This window comes from Pleurodeles waltl, chromosome 6 (assembly GCF_031143425.1).
Source record: "Pleurodeles waltl isolate 20211129_DDA chromosome 6, aPleWal1.hap1.20221129, whole genome shotgun sequence".
NCBI classification, from domain to species: domain Eukaryota; kingdom Metazoa; phylum Chordata; class Amphibia; order Caudata; family Salamandridae; genus Pleurodeles; species Pleurodeles waltl.
This window is the reverse complement of record NC_090445.1, coordinates 704829427-704850734: the sequence shown is the minus strand read 5'-3', so window position 1 is coordinate 704850734 and position 21308 is coordinate 704829427. Positions and strand designations below refer to the sequence as shown.

The 21308-nt window shown below is 44.0% G+C and overlaps 1 protein-coding gene across 6 annotated transcripts in view; it reads right to left on the bottom strand.

Moving 5' to 3' along the window:
* LOC138300183 (LWamide neuropeptides-like) overlaps positions 1–21308 on the bottom strand; it is a 342764-nt gene that overhangs the window by 187602 nt on the left and 133854 nt on the right. For 5 of the 6 annotated variants that reach the window (XM_069239162.1, XM_069239168.1, XM_069239166.1 and 2 more), the window contains exon 3: positions 18938–18970. In XM_069239162.1, coding sequence (XP_069095263.1) covers positions 18938–18970 — 33 coding nt within the window. Of the gene's footprint in view, positions 1–16213; positions 16232–18937; positions 18971–21308 lie in introns of all 6 variants that reach the window. The other variant, XM_069239164.1, reaches the window with a different exon arrangement.

Below are 21308 nucleotides of genomic sequence, written 5' to 3'. Positions count from 1 at the left end.
CTGCTGTGCAGTAGAAAATTTGACACAACACCCACCGAATTGATGCAGCTCCTGTGACTTCGTCCTGCCAGTGCCAGAAATCGGCGCACATCCATCCCTGCGTGAAAACAACATGCCGCATTGCCGTATGCGGCCCGTACAAATTGACACACACCACTTTGTTTCCACGCACCTCCTCTGTGGTTCTTAGCGGAGATTTTGCACGCGAAGCAGGTACTTTGTGCTTGAAAGACTTTGATTGCTTTTAAGACTTAAGAAACTTTATATCACTTTTAAAGTGATATTTCAACATATACTTATTGCATTTGAATCGTTATGACCGGTATTTATAAAGCTAAATATTATGTATTTTTCTAAACACTGTGTGGTGTATTTTTGTGGTGTTATACTGTGTTATTGCATGATGTATTGCACAAATACTTTACACATTGCCTTCTAAGTTAAGCCTGACTGCTCAGTGCCAAGCTGCCAGAGGGTGGGCACAGGATAATTTGGATTGTGTGTGACTTACCCTGACTAGGGTGAGGGTCCTTGCTTGGACAGGGGTAACCTGACTGCCAACCAAAGAACCCATTTCTAACACTGTCACTATACAAGATGTGTGATTTCTACCTATGCCACTAAAGTTCTATGTTGGAGCACAGCAGTTTAAGCCCTAATCTTCCCTGGAGGACCTCCCCAGGGAAGACATCATCCCCCACACCTTAGTCCGACAGTAGCAGAGTAACCTGTTGTCTATAGAGGCGCCATCCCCACATAGGCGAGGGAACTGGTATTCTTAGCTAGCTACTATAACGAAGTCAGACAGCATACAACCATGGCTATCTGGCTGGAATCTCCCTCTAACGTGCATGGGACAGAAAAATATTATAATAAAACAGCTAGTTTTCTGCGAAAGTACCCCCACGTAAAAATATGTGTGATTCTGTGAAATGTTAGAGATGCAGTGTACCACTGGTGCTGACAACCCTATCTTGTTGCAGCCTTGAAGAAAGCATAGTTTGAAAATGTTGTGCTAAGAAATGTAAATGCTTTCCTAGGTGAAAGGACAGCAAGATAAAGGAAAATAAAACATCACCACAAATGTGGTCATTTCTAAAAGAGTAAAATGAAACATTTCTAAGCTAAAGGGCACAGGCACAGGCAGCAGGCCTAGATGCTAAAATAACATGCCCAAATATGGCTCCACAACAGGTTTAAGGTTTTGGCCTGCCACAGATGCCTTCAAAAGGGTAAATTATGCTAACTCCAGTACAAGAGCACTATAGTACGGAGGAACCAACATGGGTTGACCAGGCTCGGGTACCTTAAATTCACTATACAAGAGACCATTCTCCCTGTAAATGAAGTGAAAAAAGAGGTGTCCCCAGCTGCCTGGGCCTCAGCCTGCCACCTCTGGTCTTCAACAGTGAGCATTTCCTCCTACCCTTGCAGAACTCTACTTGGGATGGCCTCGCTTCAGTTTGTTAGTCGGCTAACTCCAGGAGGACAGCAGGTCTGTAGATTCTGGGTCGTCATTGTCCAGATCAGCCTCAGACCATTGAGTCTTCTGGAGCAGGTTACCCACAAACCTTGCCTGTCCTCTTCCTGTGGGAAACCAGGACCATTTCCAGGTCTCATTTCATTTGGAGACCCTGTCATGCTACCATGGACTGGGTTGTTAGACACTCGGGCAATCCCAGCATCTCCAAGTGAGCTCCACCTCATTCCAGATTATGTACTCAGTCATTTCCTAACAAGTCAACAGGCATGGCTGGACTCCCAGCTACCTTTATGCTTCCAAAGTCTCATCTCCAATCTTCCTCAGAGACTCAAACCACTTGTCAATATCATCCCCACCACAAAGCTGTGAACATCCTTTTAGAGGATGTGCACCCTTTTGTGTCACTGCCACCACCTTCACTGGACTATGACACTCTTGACTTTAGGTAAAGTTCCATCGGTTCAACACGTGCTGATAGGATATTCTATTCCTCTACAGCGAGCACCTTTTCTTCTAAGGCTCTCTGACTCCTTTTTTTTTTTTTTCTTTTTTTTATTATTATTATTTTTTCCTCCTCCAGGGCCCTGACTGCAGCTGCTTCTTCTGTAGCTAGCTTTTTCTCCTCTATGGCAATTGTGGCCTGTTTTAGCTTCAGCTCTCTTTATCTGTCCTCCAACACCTTAGGGTCAATTTGCTGGAGGACACACTGTTCCCTGTACTTGATAGGGGACCTCACTCTTATGGACCTTCTTCTCTCCTCTGTTGTGGCAGCCATTATCAGGTCATTCGCTTCCTCCTCCTCCTCCTCCATCTCATTCTTTTCCCCATAATCCTCCTCAGTGGCATCTTAAGAATTTGTGGGGCCATGGGATGGATATATTTGAGGCCTCTCCTTGGCTTAGCTTTCAAATTATTATAGATGTTTGGCTCCTTGAAGCCCTTGTGATTCTAAACAATTGAATTATATGCTAAAAAGTAAGAAACGTGGACCATCAAAACAGTTGTAAAATGTAATTTACAGGCTCTCAGCACATACAGTACCAAGTACTATGAACCTATCAGTAAATTAAATGTGCCAATGTCCCAATTAGGTATATGCCAATTTTGACTATGGTTACTAGGGGGAGCACACACAAATTACCTACCATGCTTTGTAATACCTCCTCTATCTTACTAATCTTGCCATATCTGAGCATCTACCAACCTACTCTACCTACCTACTATATCTACAGTACTAACCTATGATACCTGCCCATGGTATTTAGACAACATATTGAGCTAAGTTGAGTATGACACAAATATTGTGACAGGAAAATATTATATATAAATATCATTGTCAAGTATATCCTTTTTAGGTAAGTAATGGTGTTTGAAAGAATATTGGTGTTTTTAATATTGTTTGACATGGTTTTAAAACATACAGTTTTTTAATTATAATTTGTTTAGTTCATACATTAATTTTGTGCTCCTATTTGTGTATCCTTTTTTTTTTAAATATAGTCTGTAATGTTACGTGATTTAAAATTTAATTGGGTAGTAATTTCTAGTGCTGTAGCTAATTTGGTGGGTTTGTAGGTGGATAGGGTAGAAAGTTAATGTTTAAAAACAGTCTTAATCATTTTTATTTAAACATGTGATCTTATTAATGTAATGATCTAATACTGATTTAAGTTATATTTTAGGTGTGGGTTGCTAGTTTTCTATCGGGAATAGAGTGGGAGTTAACGATTAAGTCATTTTTTTTCTATAATGTATTTAATTGATTATGTAGATTGTCTACTATTTATATATTTTTTATGTGTTTTATGTATGCACTGTGTAGGAGTGTAGGGTTAGATAGTAAGGAATTAACAATTAACTAATTGATTATTGGCTATGTAGGTTTTAATTATCAATTACATAAATTGAGTTATAATTATTTATCTGAGTCAACTTTTTAGTTGCAGGATGTTGGGTTTGTAGGGGTAAGTGTGGGAAGTTAAGTAATAATTACCAATTAAAGATTTATTTAATCAATTATGTAAAGGTGCTATATTAGTTTGAGTTACAACTTAGTCGCAGGATGCAAGGTTTGTATGGGTCTAGGGTAGGAAGTTCATTGGGTAATTGATTAACAAATTTCTTCGTTATTTAATGATCAAATATGTAAATTATTTGATTAGCTATTTTTTAGTTATATTTTAGGTGCCTATTGCTAGGTTGAAGAATGGGAACTGCATTAATTGAATAGCAATTAATTATGAATTTGTTATTATTTCTTGTAGTAATTGATTTTAGTTTTTTACACACACCTCATTTTTTTTTTTGTAATTAAGAGTTACTCACTTTCTTTATTCATGGGGTAATCATATGTGTAAATGTGTTTAAAGTGAAGTATTTTCCTTACTCTTGCTTAGACTGTTGTAGGAATAATACAATTAATAACTTTTCAGTTCAGCACTTTCTCTACTTTAGCACTGACTGTAGTGGAGTGGAAATATTAAACTTAACCCCTCCAAAATCCAATGCTTTTCCTACGGTTGCAGAGACTGGAGTGGGAATGGTAAATTTTACCACTCCAAAGTCCAACACTATCCGTACTATTGCCCTGACTGGAGTGGGAATAGTAAATCTCACCCCTCCTAAACCTATCACTTTCTCTACTATTGCAGAGACTGAAGTGAAAATAGTACATAATTAATACCCCTTCAAAGTCCAACAGTTTTCCTACTATTGCACTGTTTGGAGTGGGTATAATACAATTTACTCCCAGAAAGTCTAACACTTTCCATAAATTTGTGGTGACAAGAGTAGGGAAAATAAATCTGACCTTTGTGAAGCCCAACACATTCCCTACTGTTGCATAAACTAGAGTGGGTATAATATATTCAATATTCTTTGACTCTAATAGTTTTTATTCTATTGGTTTAATATATATTATAGCATTAACTGTTTGATTTTGTCTTTCTAATTTCTTTTTGTTTTTTTTTAGTTGTTTTGTAACTGTTTTTCAATTCCTGTTACTCGTTGTCTACATTAATTTATATTTTTAGTTTTTGTAATATATACATATATAGATGAACATAAGTTATACAAATATTTACTTTACATTAAATAATTATATTCATATTTATTGTACTATGAATGTATTTATATATATATTTTCTCTTGATATGTTCAAAATATGAAACATTTATATTTTGTAATAAATACTTTATTATATGTGTATTAAGTTTGAAAAAACACCAATATTGTGTAAAATATTGGTATGCATATAAATGTATACAAATGCAAACATCCATATGTTTGTGTTTATACAAGTATATATGGTAGTAAATATTAATATCATATATATTTATTTTAAATTATATTATAGTTAATTAAGGTATTTAATATTTTTGACTAAACTTTATTAACCCCTTCGCTGCCAGGCCTTTTCCCCCTCCTGTGCCGGGCCTTTTTTTGCCTATTTGGGGCAGTTCGCGCTTAGGCCCTCATAACTTTTTGTCCACATAAGCTAACCAAGCCAAATTTGCGTCCTTTTTTTCCAACATCCTAGGGATTCTAGAGGTACCCAGACTTTGTGGGTTCCCTTGAAGGAGGCCAAGAAATTGGCCAAAATACAGTGAAAATTTCGTTTTTTTCAAAAAAATTGGAAAAAGTGGCTGCAGAAGAAGGCTTGTGGTTTTTCCCCTGAAAATGGCATCAACAAAGGGTTTGCTGTGCTAAACTCAGCAGCTTCCCAGCTTTCAGGAACAGGCAGACTTGAATCAGAAAACTCAATTTTTCAACACAATTTTGGCATTTTACTGGGGCATACCCCATTTGTGCAATTTTTTGTGCTTTCAGCCTCCTTCCAGTCAGTGACAGGAATGGTCATGAAACCAATGCTGGATCCCAGAAACCTAAACATTTCTGAAAAGTAGACAAAATTCTGAATTCAGCAAGGGGTCATTTGTGTAGATCCTACAAGGGTTTCCTACAGAAAATAACAGCTGAAAAAGAAAAATATTGAAATTGAGGTGAAAAAACCATCAATTTTTCTCTACGTTTTACTCTGTAACTTTTCCCTGCAATGTCAGATTATCGAAAGCAATATACCGTTACGTCTGCTGGACTCCTCTGGTTGCGGGGATATATAGGGCTTGTAGGTTCATCAAGAACCCGAGGAACCCAGAGCCAATAAATGAGCTGCACCCTGCAGTGCGTTTTCATTCTATACCGGGTATACAGCAATTCATTTGCTGAAATATAAGGAGTTAAAAATTGCTATCAAGAAAACCTTTGCATTTCCAAAAAGGGCACAAGATAAGGTGTTGAGGAGCAGTGGTTATTTGCACATCTCTGAATTCCGGGGTGACCATAGTAGCACGTGAATTACAGGGAATTTCTCAAATAGATGTCTTTTTTACACACACTCCTATATTTGGAAGGAAAAAATGTAGAGAAAGACAAGGGGCAATAGTACTTGTTTTGCTAATCTATGTTCCCCCAAGTCTCCCGATAAAAATGGTACCTCACTTGTGTGGGTAGGCCTAGCACCCGCGACAGGATATGCCCCAAAACACAACATGGACACATCACAGAAAACAGAGCTGTTTTTAGCAAAGTGACTACCTGTAGATTTTGGCCTCTAGCTCAGCCGCCACCTAGGGAAACCTACCAAACCTGTGCATTTCTGAAAACTAGAGACCTAGGGGAATCCAAGGAGGGGTGACTTGTGTGGCTCGGACCAGGTTCTGTTACCCAGAATCCTTTGCAAACCTCAAAATTTGGCTAAAAAAACACATGTTCCTCACATTTCTGTGGCAGAAAGTTATGGAATCTGAGAGGAGCCACAAATTTCCTTCCACCCAGCGTTCCCCCACGTCTCCCGATAAAAATGATACCTCACTTGTGTGGGTAGGCCTAGCACCCGCGACAGGATATGCCCCAAAACACAACGTGGACACATCACAGAAAACAAAGCTGTTTTTAGCAAAGTGACTACCTGTAGATTTTGGCCTCTAGCTCAGCCGCCACCTAGGGAAACCTACCAAACCTGTGCATTTCTGAAAACTAGAGACCTAGGGGAATCCAAGGAGGGTTGACTTGTGTGGCTCGGACCAGGTTCTGTTACCCAGAATCCTTTGCAAACCTCAAAATTTGGCTAAAAAAACACATGTTCCTCACATTTCTGTGGCAGAAAGTTCTGGAATCTGAGAGGAGCCACAAATTTCCTTCCACCCAGCGTTCCCCCACGTCTCCCGATAAAAATGATACCTCACTTGTGTGGGTAGGCCTAGCGCCCGCGACAGGATATACCCCAAAACACAACGTGGACATATCACAGAAAACAGAGCTGTTTTTAGCAAAGTGACTACCTGTAGATTTTGGCCTCTAGCTCAGCCGCCACCTAGGGAAACCTACCAAACCTGTGCATTTCTGAAAACTAGAGACCTAGGGGAATCCAAGGAGGGGTGACTTGCGGGGCTCGGACCAGGTTCTGTTACCCAGAATCCTTTGCAAACCTCAAAATTTCGCTAAAAAAACACATGTTCCTCACATTTCTGTGGCAGAAAGTTCTGGAATCTGAGAGGAGCCACAAATTTCCTTCCACCCAGCGTTCCCCCACGTCTCCCGATAAAAATGATACCTCACTTGTGTGGGTAGGCCTAGCGCCCGCGACAGGATATGCCCCAAAACACAACGTGGACATATCACAGAAAACAGAGCTGTTTTTAGCAAAGTGACTACCTGTAGATTTTTGCCTCTAGCTCAGCCGCCACCTAGGGAAACCTACCAAACCTGTGCATTTCTGAAAACTAGAGACCTAGGGGAATCCAAGGAGGGGTGACTTGCGGGGCTCGGACCAGGTTCTGTTACCCAGAATCCTTTGCAAACCTCAAAATTTGGCTAAAAAAACACATGTTCCTCACATTTCTGTGGCAGAAAGTTCTGGAATCTGAGAGGAGCCACAAATTTCCTTCCACCCAGCGTTCCACCATGTCTCCCGATAAAAATGATACCTCACTTGTGTGGGTAGGCCTAGCGCCCGCGACAGGATATGCCCCAAAACACAACGTGGACATATCACAGAAAACAGAGCTGTTTTTAGCAAAGTGACTACCTGTAGATTTTTGCCTCTAGCTCAGCCGCCACCTAGGGAAACCTACCAAACCTGTGCATTTCTGAAAACTAGAGACCTAGGGGAATCCAAGGAGGGGTGACTTGCGGGGCTCGGACCAGGTTCTGTTACCCAGAATCCTTTGCAAACCTCAAAATTTGGCTAAAAAAACACATGTTCCTCACATTTCTGTGGCAGAAAGTTCTGGAATCTGAGAGGAGCCACAAATTTCCTTCCACCCAGCGTTCCACCATGTCTCCCGATAAAAATGATACCTCACTTGTGTGGGTAGGCCTAGCGCCCGCGACAGGATATGCCCCAAAACACAACGTGGACATATCACAGAAAACAGAGCTGTTTTTAGCAAAGTGACTACCTGTAGATTTTGGCCTCTAGCTCAGCCGCCACCTAGGGAAACCTACCAAACCTGTGCATTTCTGAAAACTATAGACCTAGGGGAATCCAAGGAGGGGTGACTTGCGGGGCTCGGACCAGGTTCTGTTACCCAGAATCCTTTGCAAATCTCAAAATTTGGCTAAAAAAACACATGTTCCTCACATTTCTGTGGCAGAAAGTTCTGGAATCTGAGAGGAGCCACAAATTTCCTTCCACCCAGCGTTCCCCCACGTCTCCCGATAAAAATGATACCTCACTTGTGTGGGTAGGCCTAGCGCCCGCGACAGGATATGCCCCAAAACACAACGTGGACATATCACAGAAAACAGAGCTGTTTTTAGCAAAGTGACTACCTGTAGATTTTGGCCTCTAGCTCAGCCGCCACCTAGGGAAACCTACCAAACCTGTGCATTTCTGAAAACTAGAGACCTAGGGGAATCCAAGGAGGGGTGACTTGCGGGGCTCGGACCAGGTTCTGTTACCCAGAATCCTTTGCAAATCTCAAAATTTGGCTAAAAAAAACACATGTTCCTCACATTTCTGTGGCAGAAAGTTCTGGAATCTGAGAGGAGCCACAAATTTCCTTCCACCCAGCGTTCCCCCACGTCTCCCGATAAAAATGATACCTCACTTGTGTGGGTAGGCCTAGCGCCCGCGACAGGATATGCCCCAAAACACAACGTGGACATATCACAGAAAACAGAGCTGTTTTTAGCAAAGTGACTACCTGTAGATTTTGGCCTCTAGCTCAGCCGGCACCTAGGGAAACCTACCAAACCTGTACATTTCTGAAAACTAGAGACCTAGGGGAATCCAAGGAGGGGTGACTTGTGTGGCTCGGACCAGGTTCTGTTACCCAGAATCCTTTGCAAACCTCAAAATTTGGCTAAAAAAACACATGTCCCTCACATTTCTGTGGCAGAAAGTTCTGGAATCTGAGAGGAGCTACAAATTTCCTTCCACCCAGCGTTCCCCCAAGTCTCCCGATAAAAATTATACCTCACTTGCGTGGGTAGGCCTAGCGCCGGCGACAGGAAACACCCCAAAGTGCAACGTGGACACATCCTAAATTTTGGAAAAAAACAGACGTGTTTTTTGCAAAGTGCCTACCTGTAGATTTTGGCCTCTAGCTCAGCCGGCACCTAGGGAAACCTACCAAACCTGTGCATTTCTGAAAACTAGAGACCTAGGGGAATCCAAGGAGGGGTGACTTGCGGGGCTCGGACCAGGTTCTGTTACCCAGAATCCTTTGCAAACCTCAAAATTTGGCTAAAAATACACATGTTACTCACATTTCTGTGGCAGAAAGTTCTGGAATCTGAGAGGAGCCACAAATTTCCTTCTACCCAGCGTTCCCCCAAGTCTCCCGATAAAAATGATACCTCACTTGTGTGGGTAGGACTAGCGCCCACGAAAGGAAAGGGCCCAAAACACAACGTGGACACATCACATTTTTTTATAAAAAGCAGTGCCTACCTGTGGATTTTGGCCTGTAGCTCAGCCGACACCTCAGGAAACCTAGCAAACCAGTGCATTTTTGAAAACTAGAAACCCAGGGGAATCCAAGATGGGGTGACTTGCGGGGCTCTGACCAGGTTATGTTACCCAGAATCCTTTGCAAACATCAAAATTTGGCCCAAAAAACACTTTTTCCTCTCATTTCGGTGACAGAAAGTTCTGGAATCTGCGTTCCCCTAAGTCTCTCGATAAAAATGGTACATCACTTCTGTGGGTAAGCCTAGCGCCCACAAAAGGAAATGGCCCAAAACACAACGTGGACACAACATATTTTTTCACAGAAAACAGAGGTGTTTTTTGCAAGGTGCCTACCTGTGGTGTTTGGCCTGTAGCTCAGCCGGCCCCAGGGGGGTGGGGGGGCAGAAATGCCCTAAAATAAATTTGCCCCCCCAACCCCCACCCTCCCCCGCCGGGAGCGACCCTTGCCTACGGGGTCGCTCCCCCTGCGTGACATTGGCACCAAAAAACAAATCCCCGGTGCCTAGTGGTTTCTGCCCCCTTGGGGGCAGGTTGACCTAAACTCAGCCAATCTGCCCCCAAGGGGGGCAGAAATGGCCTAAATACAATTTGTCCCCCAGGGGAGCGACTTTTGCCTGATGGGTCGCTCCCCATCTCTAAAAAAAAAAAAAAAAGAAAAAAAAAAAGAAAAAAAAGAAAAATTCCCCTGGCGCCTAGAGGTTTCTGCCCCCCCCCCCCCCCGGGGGCAGTTCGGCCTAATAATAGGCCGATCTGTCCCCCGGGGGGGCAGAAATGGCCTAAAATAAATTTGCCCCCCCAACCCCCACCCCCCCCCCCGGGAGCGACCCTTGCCTACGGGGTCGCTCCCCCTGCGTGACATTGGCGCCAAAAAACAAATCCCCGGTGCCTAGTGGTTTCTGCCCCCTTGGGGGCAGATTGACTTAAAATTGGCCAATCTGCCCCCAGGGGGGCAGAAATGGTCTAAATACAATTTGCCCCCCCCAGGGGAGCGACCCTTGCCTGATGGGTCGCTCCCCATCTCTAAAAAAAGAAACAACAAAAAAAAAAAACACAAAAAAAAAATTGCCCTGGCGCCTAGAGTGTTCTGCCCCCCCCCGGGGGCAGTTCGGCCTAATAATAGGCCGATCTGTCCCCCGGGGGGGCAGAAATGGCCTAAAATAAATTTGCCCCCCCAACCTCCACCCCCCCCGGGAGCGACCCTTGCCTACGGGGTCGCTCCCCCTGCGTGACATTGGCGCCAAAAAACAAATCCCCGGTGCCTAGTGGTTTCTGCCCCCTTGGGGGCAGATTGACCTAAAATTGGCCAATCTGCCCCCAGGGGGGCAGAAATGGTCTAAATACAATTTGCCCCCCCAGGGGAGCGACCCTTGCCTGATGGGTCGCTCCCCATCTCTAAAAAAAGAAACAACAAAAAAAAAAAACACAAAAAAAAAATTGCCCTGGCGCCTAGAGTGTTCTGCCCCCCCCCCCCCGGGGGCAGTTCGGCCTAATAATAGGCCGATCTGTCCCCCGGGGGGGCAGAAATGGCCTAAAATAAATTTGCCCCCCCAACCCCCCCCCCTCCCGGAGCGACCCTTGCCTACGGGGTCGCTCCCCCTGCGTGACATTGGCGCCAAAAAACAAATCCCCGGTGCCTAGTGGTTTCTGCCCCCTTGGGGGCAGATTGACTTAAAATTGGCCAATCTGCCCACAGGGGGGCAGAAATGGTTTAAATACAATTTGCCCCCCCCAGGGGAGCGACCCTTGCCTGATGGGTCGCTCCCCATCTCTAAAAAAAGAAACAACAAAAAAAAAACACAAAAAAAAAATTGCCCTGGCGCCTAGATTGTTCTGCCCCCCCCCGGGGGCAGTTCGGCCTAAAAATAGGCCGATCTGTCCCCCGGGGGGGAAGAAATGGCCTAAAATAAATTTGCCCCCCCAACCCCCACACCCCCCCCCCCGGGAGCGACCCTTGCCTACGGGGTCGCTCCCCCTGCGTGACATTGGCGCCAAAAAACAAATCCCCGGTGCCTTGTGGTTTCTGCCCCCTTGGGGGCAGATTGACCTAAAATTGGCCAATCTGCCCCCAGGGGGGCAGAAATGGTCTAAATACAATTTGCCCCCCCAGGGGAGCGACCCTTGCCTGATGGGTCGCTCCCCATCTCTAAAAAAAGAAACAACAAAAAAAAAAACACAAAAAAAAAATTGCCCTGGCGCCTAGAGTGTTCTGCCCCCCCCCCCCCCGGGGGCAGTTCGGCCTAAAAATAGGCCGATCTGTCCCCCGGGGGGGCAGAAATGGCCTAAAATAAATTTGCCCCCCCAACCCCCACACCCCCCCCCGGGAGCGACCCTTGCCTACGGGGTCGCTCCCCCTGCGTGACATTGGCGCCAAAAAACAAATCCCCGGTGCCTTGGGGTTTCTGCCCCCTTGGGGGCAGATTGACCCAAAATTGGCCAATCTGCCCCCAGGGGGGCAGACATGGTCTAAATACAATTTGCCCCCCCAGGGGAGCGACCCTTGCCTGATGGGTCGCTCCCCATCTCTAAAAAAAAAACAACAAAAAAAAAAAACACAAAAAAAAAAATTGCCCTGGCGCCTAGAGTGTTCTGCCCTCCCCCCGGGGGCAGTTCGGCCTAATAATAGGCCGATCTGTCCCCCGGGGGGGCAGAAATGGCCTAAAATAAATTTGCCCCCCCAACCCCCACACCCCCCCCCCCGGGAGCGACCCTTGCCTACGGGGTCGCTCCCCCTGCGTGACATTGGCGCCAAAAAACAAATCCCCGGTGCCTAGTGGTTTCTGCCCCCTAGGGGGCAGATTGACCTAAAATTGGCCAATCTGCCCCCAGGGGGGCAGAAATGGTCTAAATACAATTTGCCCCCCCAGGGGAGCGACCCTTGCCTGATGGGTCGCTCCCCATCTCTAAAAAAAGAAACAACAAAAAAAAAAAACACAAAAAAAAATTGCCCTGGCGCCTAGAGTGTTCTGCCCCCCCCCCGGGGGCAGTTCGGCCTAAAAATAGGCCGATCTGTCCCCCGGGGGGGCAGAAATGGCCTAAAATAAATTTGCCCCCCCACACCCCCCCCGGGAGCGACCCTTGCCTACGGGGTCGCTCCCCCTGCGTGACATTGGCGCCAAAAAACAAATCCCCGGTGCCTAGTGGTTTCTGCCCCCAGGGGGGCAGAAATGGTCTAAATAAAAATTGCCCTGGCGCCTAGAGGTTTCTTCCCCCCCGGGGGCAGATCGGCCTAATAATAGGCCGATCTGCCCCCAGGGGGGGCAGAAAAGGCCTTCCCAAAAAATTGCCCCCCCTGGGAGCGACCCTTGCCAAAGGGGTCGCTTTGTTGCGTGACATTCGCGCGCAAAAACAAACTCCCTGGTGTCTAATGGTTTCTGCCCCCCTTGGGGGCAGATTGGCCTTATCAAAATAGGCCAATCTGCCCCCAAGGGGGGCAGAAATGGCCTAAATATATATTGCCCCGTAGGGGAGCGACCCTTGCCTAAGGGATCGCTCCCCACCTAAAAAAAAAGAATTCATCACAAAAAAAAAAATAAAAAAAAAATGGTCCCTGGTGCCTAGAGGTTTCTGCCCCCCCTGGGGGCAGATCGGCCTAATAATAGGCCAATCTGCCCCCAGGGGGGGCAGAAAAGGCCTTCCTAAAAAAATGCCCCCCTGGGAGCGACCCTTGCCCAAGGGGTCGCTCCCTTTTGCCAATTTCAAGAAAAAAAAAAAAATCCCTGGTGTCTAGTGGGGTTTCAAAAGCCGGATTGCAAGCAATCCAGCTTTTGAAACCTGTGAGAGACTTCAAAGGGAAGGAAATACATTTCCTTCCCTTTGAAGCCTCTCGGGGCCTCCCCCATGGGATTGAAAAAGAAATGCAAAAGCATTTCTTTTTCAATCGCGCTGGAAGCTCTGCTTCCAGCGCGATGGGGGAGACCCTGTGACTAATCAGCGCGCGCTCGCACGCTGACGTCACAGGGGGGGTTGGGGGGGGTCGGGGGTGGGAGGGGAAGGGCTTCCCCTTCCATCCCTGACTTGGGGGGGTGGGGGGGAACCCCACAGAGGGAGCGAGAGCGCTCCCTCTGGGCTGTGTGCCGAGGACGTAGTGGTTACGTCCTCGGCACAGCAGCACTGTGCCGCAGGACGTAACCACTACGTCCGCGGCACAGAAGGGGTTAAATTCTACCTTTTTTATAGGCTTTGATGATATTAGTATCAACATAGTTTTTAGTTTTTTTTGTTGTGTTTACCATTATATTTATGGGGATAGGATATTTTAGTGAATAACATTTTTCACACAACAAATGTCAAATGATATTATTTGCTTTGATACTGTCAGTGAACCATTTTTGTGTTAAAAGTACTAAATAAATCAAAAGAAAAGGTTCAACAAAATTCACAATTACCAAATAAATACAGCATAAGTACAGAGGCACGCCTATGGACGGCAATGACCAGCACAAAGGTGAAATTCACAGTCTTTTTATTCCTGATTAGGGATGCCAATTTTCACCCTTATTAACATTAATGGTATACTTCCAAATTATTGACTTAAGTTCATCTCTGGCAAGAGTACAAATGTTAAATTTGTGGGAGGCAGTTTCTTGTGTTTGAAGATATATGATAACACTTCTGTCTTGGCTGCCTAAGGAATACTTTTTTAGGTGTGCTTTTATTATGAAAGTTAAGTTTTGCATCAACCTGTATTATTGGCTTATCACTAGTACACCACGTGAAACACCTTTCCTTTGTCTAGGGTCACTCTTAATTTCTCCATGCAACCCCACCATATTTTCTGGAAAGTATGCAATTTCAAAAGACCATATTTCACATTGGTCCTAATGGGAATGAAAAGGCAAACAAATCATGCGGTAATCAGAAAATGAGTGAACGCACAAGGCTCTATCACTAAAAATGTCAAACATCAGTGGGAAAGGCCTCTAAGACAAATTGTCTTGTTCCTATCTTCAGTTTTGACAGCACCTCTGATGGATTTTGCAAGATGGCCTGTTCCCTTAGTATTCAAGGTTAATATTTGACCATTGTATATTGAGCGGATCATGTGAGATGGAGATGTGATCGATAAAATCCAAAACGTGTATATCTATATATATATATATATATATATATATATATATAAATATGTATATATATATATATGTAATATATGTGACAATATAGAATCTGACAAGTGGAACACTGGTTAAGGGTGTTAAAGTATGAAAAGCAATGCCTTACTTTACTACTATTTGGAGTGAGGCACCCGTCAGCTCAGAAAAAAATTAACTGGAGGTGAATCCTCTGAGATATGACCTGGACTGTAGAAATGTTATAACATTTCAACAACAATGAAGATATAGGGCCTTATTACAAGTTAGACAGACGGTTTAGGCCATCTGCTGGACTTCTGACGGGGAGGTTTCCACCATACTGGGTACCTCCCCACCGGGCCCATTAAGAGTTTCTCACTAGGTCAGCGGGCAGGAACGGGAGTTTCTGCCTGATGGCCTAGCGTGAAGCACCCTACAGCATTGTCTCCAGCTCTTAAGTGAGCCGGCGGCAATGTTGTAGGTTTCAAGGTGTACCAGCACCCTTGCAATGTTCACTCTACTTTACAGACAGTGAACATTGCATTGATGCTGGCCATGGGGACCCCTGCACTGTATATGCCAAGTGAATGGGCAATGCAATGACCCTCCTGGGGACCCTACACCTGCTCTCCTCCATCCTTTTCATGGTGGCACTACTGCCATGAAATTGCTCGCGGAGAATGAGGTTGTGATCCTCAGGGCTGCGATGTTTGCAGCACTGCTCTGGTGTATTAGGATTGCCGCAACTGCCAGACCACCATGCTCTCTGGTTCTGATAGTGCTGGTGATCCAACCGTGGCACAACTTCCATGGTCCTAGGGCCAGATGTAGGAAAATCCTGAATTGCGATCGATTAATATTAATGAGGTGGGTTGCAATTTGCAACCCCCTTGTGACTCGCAGCACTCAGGGATGGTGGCATGCTGGAGACAGCAAACCACCATATTTGTGACTGCGTTTAAATAAAGCAGTTTTTTTTTTTTTGTACTGAGGCCCGTTTTCATTAAAGGAAAGCGAGATGCATTACAAAATGAAAAATTAAATGTGTCCGTTTAATTTTTTCAGAGCAGGCAGTGGTCCAAGGGACCACTGCCTGCTCTGAAAAAATGTTTTCCAGGCCATTCACAAAGGGAAGGGGTCCCATGAGGACCCCTTCCCTTTTGCGAATGGGTTATCACCAGTGTGACATTGGTGGTAACTGCGATTGCTTTGAGACCGCGTTCGCGGTCACAAAGCAATCTTGCATCACGCTGCGACTCTCAAATAGAAAGGGGAACACCCCTTCCTATTTGCGACTTGCAGTCCCGTTTTGCGAGTCGGTAACCAGGTTACCGACTCGCAAAACGGGAATAGGGCATCGCGATGTGGGTTTTGCGCGTCACAAACAGCGAAAATCGCTGTTTGCGACGCGTAAAACAGTTGCTACATCTGGCCCATAATGTGGTATTCGAAGAGCTGCATTGGCGGTGCCACCGTGAGTCTGACAGTCAAGTGACCGCCAGATTGTAATGACCCCCATAATGTCACCATTCTCTTCATTGTTAAGGGTAACTAAGCTTGTATGGCCATGGTCACACAGAATAAAAAACCTGCATTCCTGTATTTAAAAAGAAAACGACAGTTGCAAGGTTATGCCAAAGACTACAGAAAACATATGCATCACAGAATGCATGCTGTACTTACCAGTAGGTTTGATTGACACTTTTGAAAAATAAAAATAAAATAATTATAATTTAATTACAATAGATGAACAATTTGTAAACTTTTAGACCCAGAAGCAGCTTTCAAAGTAATATAAAAATATAAGCACAAGAAGTTCTCTTGATAAGGTTTTTAAATGTGAAATGACCATTTATGCAAACGTCTACAGTAAGTTACCTAAATGTCTGCAGATTGTGCAGAATTGAGTCTTCCTGTTCTAATAAAGTACATGACAACCTGACCCTTTTATCTGTCAGGTGTAAAGCATTAATTTTCATGGCTATACTTGTTTTGGGAATCATCTATAACCTGGAGTACAAGCCGAACGATGAACAAAATGTATCCTACCAGGGTTATGCCTCCTTCACCTTGCCATATTTTATAGTATGCAGAGGAAACGTCTGCATGTATTTGGCACCCCAGGTTTGGTACATTTTTTGTGAAGCCCTTATTTTTTTTAAGAGCACTGATTAAGAACTGCAGGGCCGCGTCTGTGCCGCATCTGTGCCAACATCAAGCAGTCGGATTCAAAGGCAACAATCTCTGTGGTCCATTAATAGATTAGTAGATTGCCATCAAGTGGACAATACACGGATTTAGGATAAAATGTGCATTTTTCTTATGAAGACGGAAAATAGGTTTTTCATGTAGGAGATTTGAATATTGGATTTTTTAGGAAATTGCCCACATACACTTCACTTACTACAAACATTTTAAAGTGAATGTACTTGTATTTTTAAGGTAGGGAAATTCATAGTAAAAATGACTGATTACCTTCAAATGTAAAAAATTTTGAATGTGACAAACATTTGCGAAGGAAAACTACATCCTGACAGCTGCCATTTTCCTACCCTTTTCCAAAACTGATGACAGATGAATATCACACCAACATGTTGTCACCACCTTGGTGATGATTGTCTTCTTTTGTAAATAACCAGTTGGAACTACAAATATCCATTTATGGTTTTATTTTGTGCAATGTTTGTTTTTAATCAAACACAAGCACAATTTTGTGTGTCGAAGTAAGGAGACGACATGAGCATTCAGTGAATCTTTGTCTCCTTGAATCACAATTACCCAAATCAACCTATTAAGGCATAAGTTTACTGCCAGAGTTTTAATTGTTAATGTTCAAGTATCTTCAGTTGTGTAAAATGTCAGCGCCAGCTAAAAAGGAAGGTTCTAATGCAATTTTCAGAGTTTTCAAGGGTGTCAAAACTAGAAGCCATGCTCTAACAGAGTATTATAGGAAAGATGAAATGGGGACCACAAATTAAGAATAGACAATATTTGGCATTCCGCTACCCTATTTATATACTCAGTGCCAATTTGTGATCAGGCATCTAGGAGTTATAAGCAGCTGAAAATATGTGAACATTTTTTATAAAATCGTTGTCACCCCAGTAATAGACACTCAAATATGCTTTTACGGTCATGCATACAGGATGTCAGGTTTGCAAATCTGACTAAAGACCATTAGTATGCTCAGAGTCACACATCTCTCATTCTGCCTGCAGCTAAGAACAGAAGAGACCTATTTCCTACATACTTTAACAAACTGAAACGGAGATAAGTAACAGATTGAATTGAGATGTATTTTTACAGTACTTCAAAACAATGCCAATGCTACAATAGGTGTGGGGAAATTATGGTCTTCATCACCGGAAGGTCATTTCTCAAGAGCATAACATGAAACACATTGGGGGTCATTCCGACCTTGGCGGCCGGCTACCGCCGCCCGCCAGGCGGAAACCGCCATGCGGCCGCCAATGCGGCCGCACTCACGCGGCCCCCATTCTGACATTCCCGCTGGGCCGGCGGATGCAAACTAAGTTTGCGCCCGCCGGCCCAGCGGGAATGAGGCCGCAACACAGGAGCCGGCTCCGAATGGAGCCGGCGGTGTTGCGCCGTGCGACGGGTGCAGTTGCACCCGTCGCGCTTTTCACTGTCTGCTAAGCAGACAGTGAAAAGCTGGCCGGGGCCCTGTTAGGGGGCCCCTGCACTGCCCATGCCAGTGGCATGGGCAGTGCAGGGGCCCCCAGGGGCCCCAAGACACCCCTTACCGCCAGCCTCTTCCTGGCGGTGAAAACCACCAGAAACAGGCTGGCGGTGAAAACTGCCAGAAACAGGCTGGCGGTAAGGGGGTTATTATCCCCAGGGCAGCGCTGCCCTGGCAGATTATAGCCGCCGGGGCAGAAATGGCGGAAAACCGCCGGCCCGCCTGTTGGCGGTGCTTGCGGTCATAATGGCCCTGGCGGTCTCGGACCGCCAGGGTCAGAATGACCCCCATAATGTGATTCAACTGGGCTATGAGACTTTGAGTGAGGTTTGAAGCACAGTGCATTCCGACTTCCAAATCCTTAGTGCACACTATCCAAGCCAACTTTTCAAAGGCACTGATCTGTTAATTCTCACAATTGGCTAAATGTTGTGAGTATTTCTTTGGAAATAATGTCATAGAAAGGTTTTACAAATAGGTGTATAAGAGGGAAAATAATGGGAATGTATTTTGTTGGGACTCTAATAACCCATCTACACTTTTCCAAGCTGTAAAGCTGTTTGTGCCAGACCCCACAAGAAAAAGAACCCTTGCTTTCTGCATTCAGCTAGAGGACTGTTGCAGACAGTGGGTCCAGCACCAGTGTACTTTCAATACCCATATGCTAATGCACAATACTTTCCGCCCCAGGAACATGCATCACTTACCAGTGTGTTTTGTAGTTGCTGACTCACCCACAACTAGAGAAAGAAATACAGTAAATGTTATATTGACCCCCGGTAGCACAGAAATAATTATATAAAATATATGACAAAGTAAGTACCATGTGATTTAAACAAAAAAACAAATTCTTAGACTATGACTCAAATTGTACATATTACACAAATAAAAAAAGCATCTGCAATGCAACAGGTCTTGCGTTTTCTTGAGTTAGAGCTATTGAAGTTGTAAATGCATAACTGCACTTTTCTTCCAACTTAAATTTGTCAACCCTGCCATATAGTTGGTCCTCTCTGCCATATAATTCCAGTGACACTGCTTATAACTAAAGCACTTCCATTTAGTGTCTTCCTCTAGTGGCAGCAAAAAATTAAAATATTTCCATTATTTATTATATTATCATATATCTAACCAAGATACAGGCTAAACGCTCCCAAAGAATTTACAAGAAATCACACTACATTTTATCGTAGGGTTACCTGCAGTATAAGACTTCAGTACAGATACTCTAGAGGCAAGACTCAAGTTTATATTTGGAAGCTATTACATAGTCAAGTGAACTAACCATTAGCTGAATTTAAAATACAACCTCAGTAGGTTGCAAGATTGAATGAGAAGACACTTCCAATTTTCAGGCTTAGGAGGTTGATAAACTAGGGTGGCATATTTAGACTTTCTGGTGCAAAACTGCACTAACGTTGTTTTGCACCATTTCTGAGCGCCAGCCGGGCACCATATTTGTGGAATGGTGCAAGCCGGCGCAAAGGGTGGTCTAGTGTAAAAAAAGAAAAGTTAGCCAAGTTGCGGGGTGCCGTTATGGGAGAAGGGAGTTTTGTACCAAGAAATGACATTAGACAGATTATCGTAAGAAAAAAAAGTCTAACCAGCCTAGCATCACTTTCTGACCCAAAACAATTCATACCACAGGGCTCCTGTCTTAGATAAGACAGGAGCCATGCCCACCACCCCAATGGGCAGCAGAGGGGACCAGTGTCTTCTGAGCATGGCCATTGCACCCAGTGCAATGTAGAGGGGCCCATTTCAGGGCCCCCAATGGCACTCTTAAAAATGAAATACTTATCTGTACTTACCTGGTATGGGGTCCCCATTCTCTGCTGTCTCTCTGGTGTGGGTGTGGGTATTCCCAGGGCCTGGGGAGGGCACCTGTGGGCTTATTCCATGATGTTCTACCATGGAAATAGGCCCACAGGCCGCCCTAGTGGCTGCCCTGACCCAGGCATTAAGTAATGGTGCAGAGCAGGCTTTGCACTATTATTTGACCCTTCCTCCCCCTTGTGTGTGATTTTTAGCATGGGGGATAAATATGGCATTAAGGCCATAATCATTTTTTGCACAGGAATGCCTACCTTGCATTGCAATGACGCAAGGTAGGTTTCAACGTCCATAACTTTGACGCTAGACGGGTCTAGCGCCAAAGTATATATATGGAGTTAGTTTTGCACAGAATTTGTGTAAAAATAAATAAAAAAATAATGCAAATTCGGCACAAAACAAGCATAAATATGCCCCTTAGTACCATTCATTAGGCAATGCAGTCACCTAACCCTACAAAACGACAAGCTTGTGGTAGAAAACAGCTCGGAAAAACAAGTAATGCAATTGAAATACATATCTTATCAAGATACACAATCAGAAAATTCCATATTCTTTTACAACAAAGGTTTTTCATCCAGTGCAATACTACATAATTCATGTGGAAGAACAGGCATCAGTGAATGAATAAAATGTGCTATGCCCACGTTAGTTAATAGACATCCTCACACTGAATTCAACAGAAACTTGGGTTGTTAACACACAGAAACCCTAGCTATATTTTAGTCCCAAGAGACTAGAAAGTGGATTTCCTACACTAGGTTGATGAGCCGAATCTGCTTTAAAGAAAGTGTCATTCAAAATACGTCTTTGACATCACATATAACATATGATAATCAATTCAACTTCAATAACCACACCAGTTTATTAAGAAGCTAATTAATTTATTTCCCTATATTAACAATGTAAAAGTCATGAAAATAGTTCCCAAACACAAATGATACATGAAGGAAAACAACAAAGGCTGATTCGAACAACGGCTATATCTAAGTTTAATCAATGCAAGAAGACAAATTATCTCAATGGTTATTACACAAAACCATAGCAACTGATGAATCTGAGCAAGAGGAATTGAATACATCTAATAATCAATAAGACAAAAATATCAGTGTTCATAAGCATAAGAATAACAACTCACTAACCACTGATTAGCATCAACATGTTGGACTTCATGTAAAGGTTTTAGTAACACAAATTTAGAAAACATTTAGCTATGGCGCTATCAAAAATAAGCAGCAGTAATAA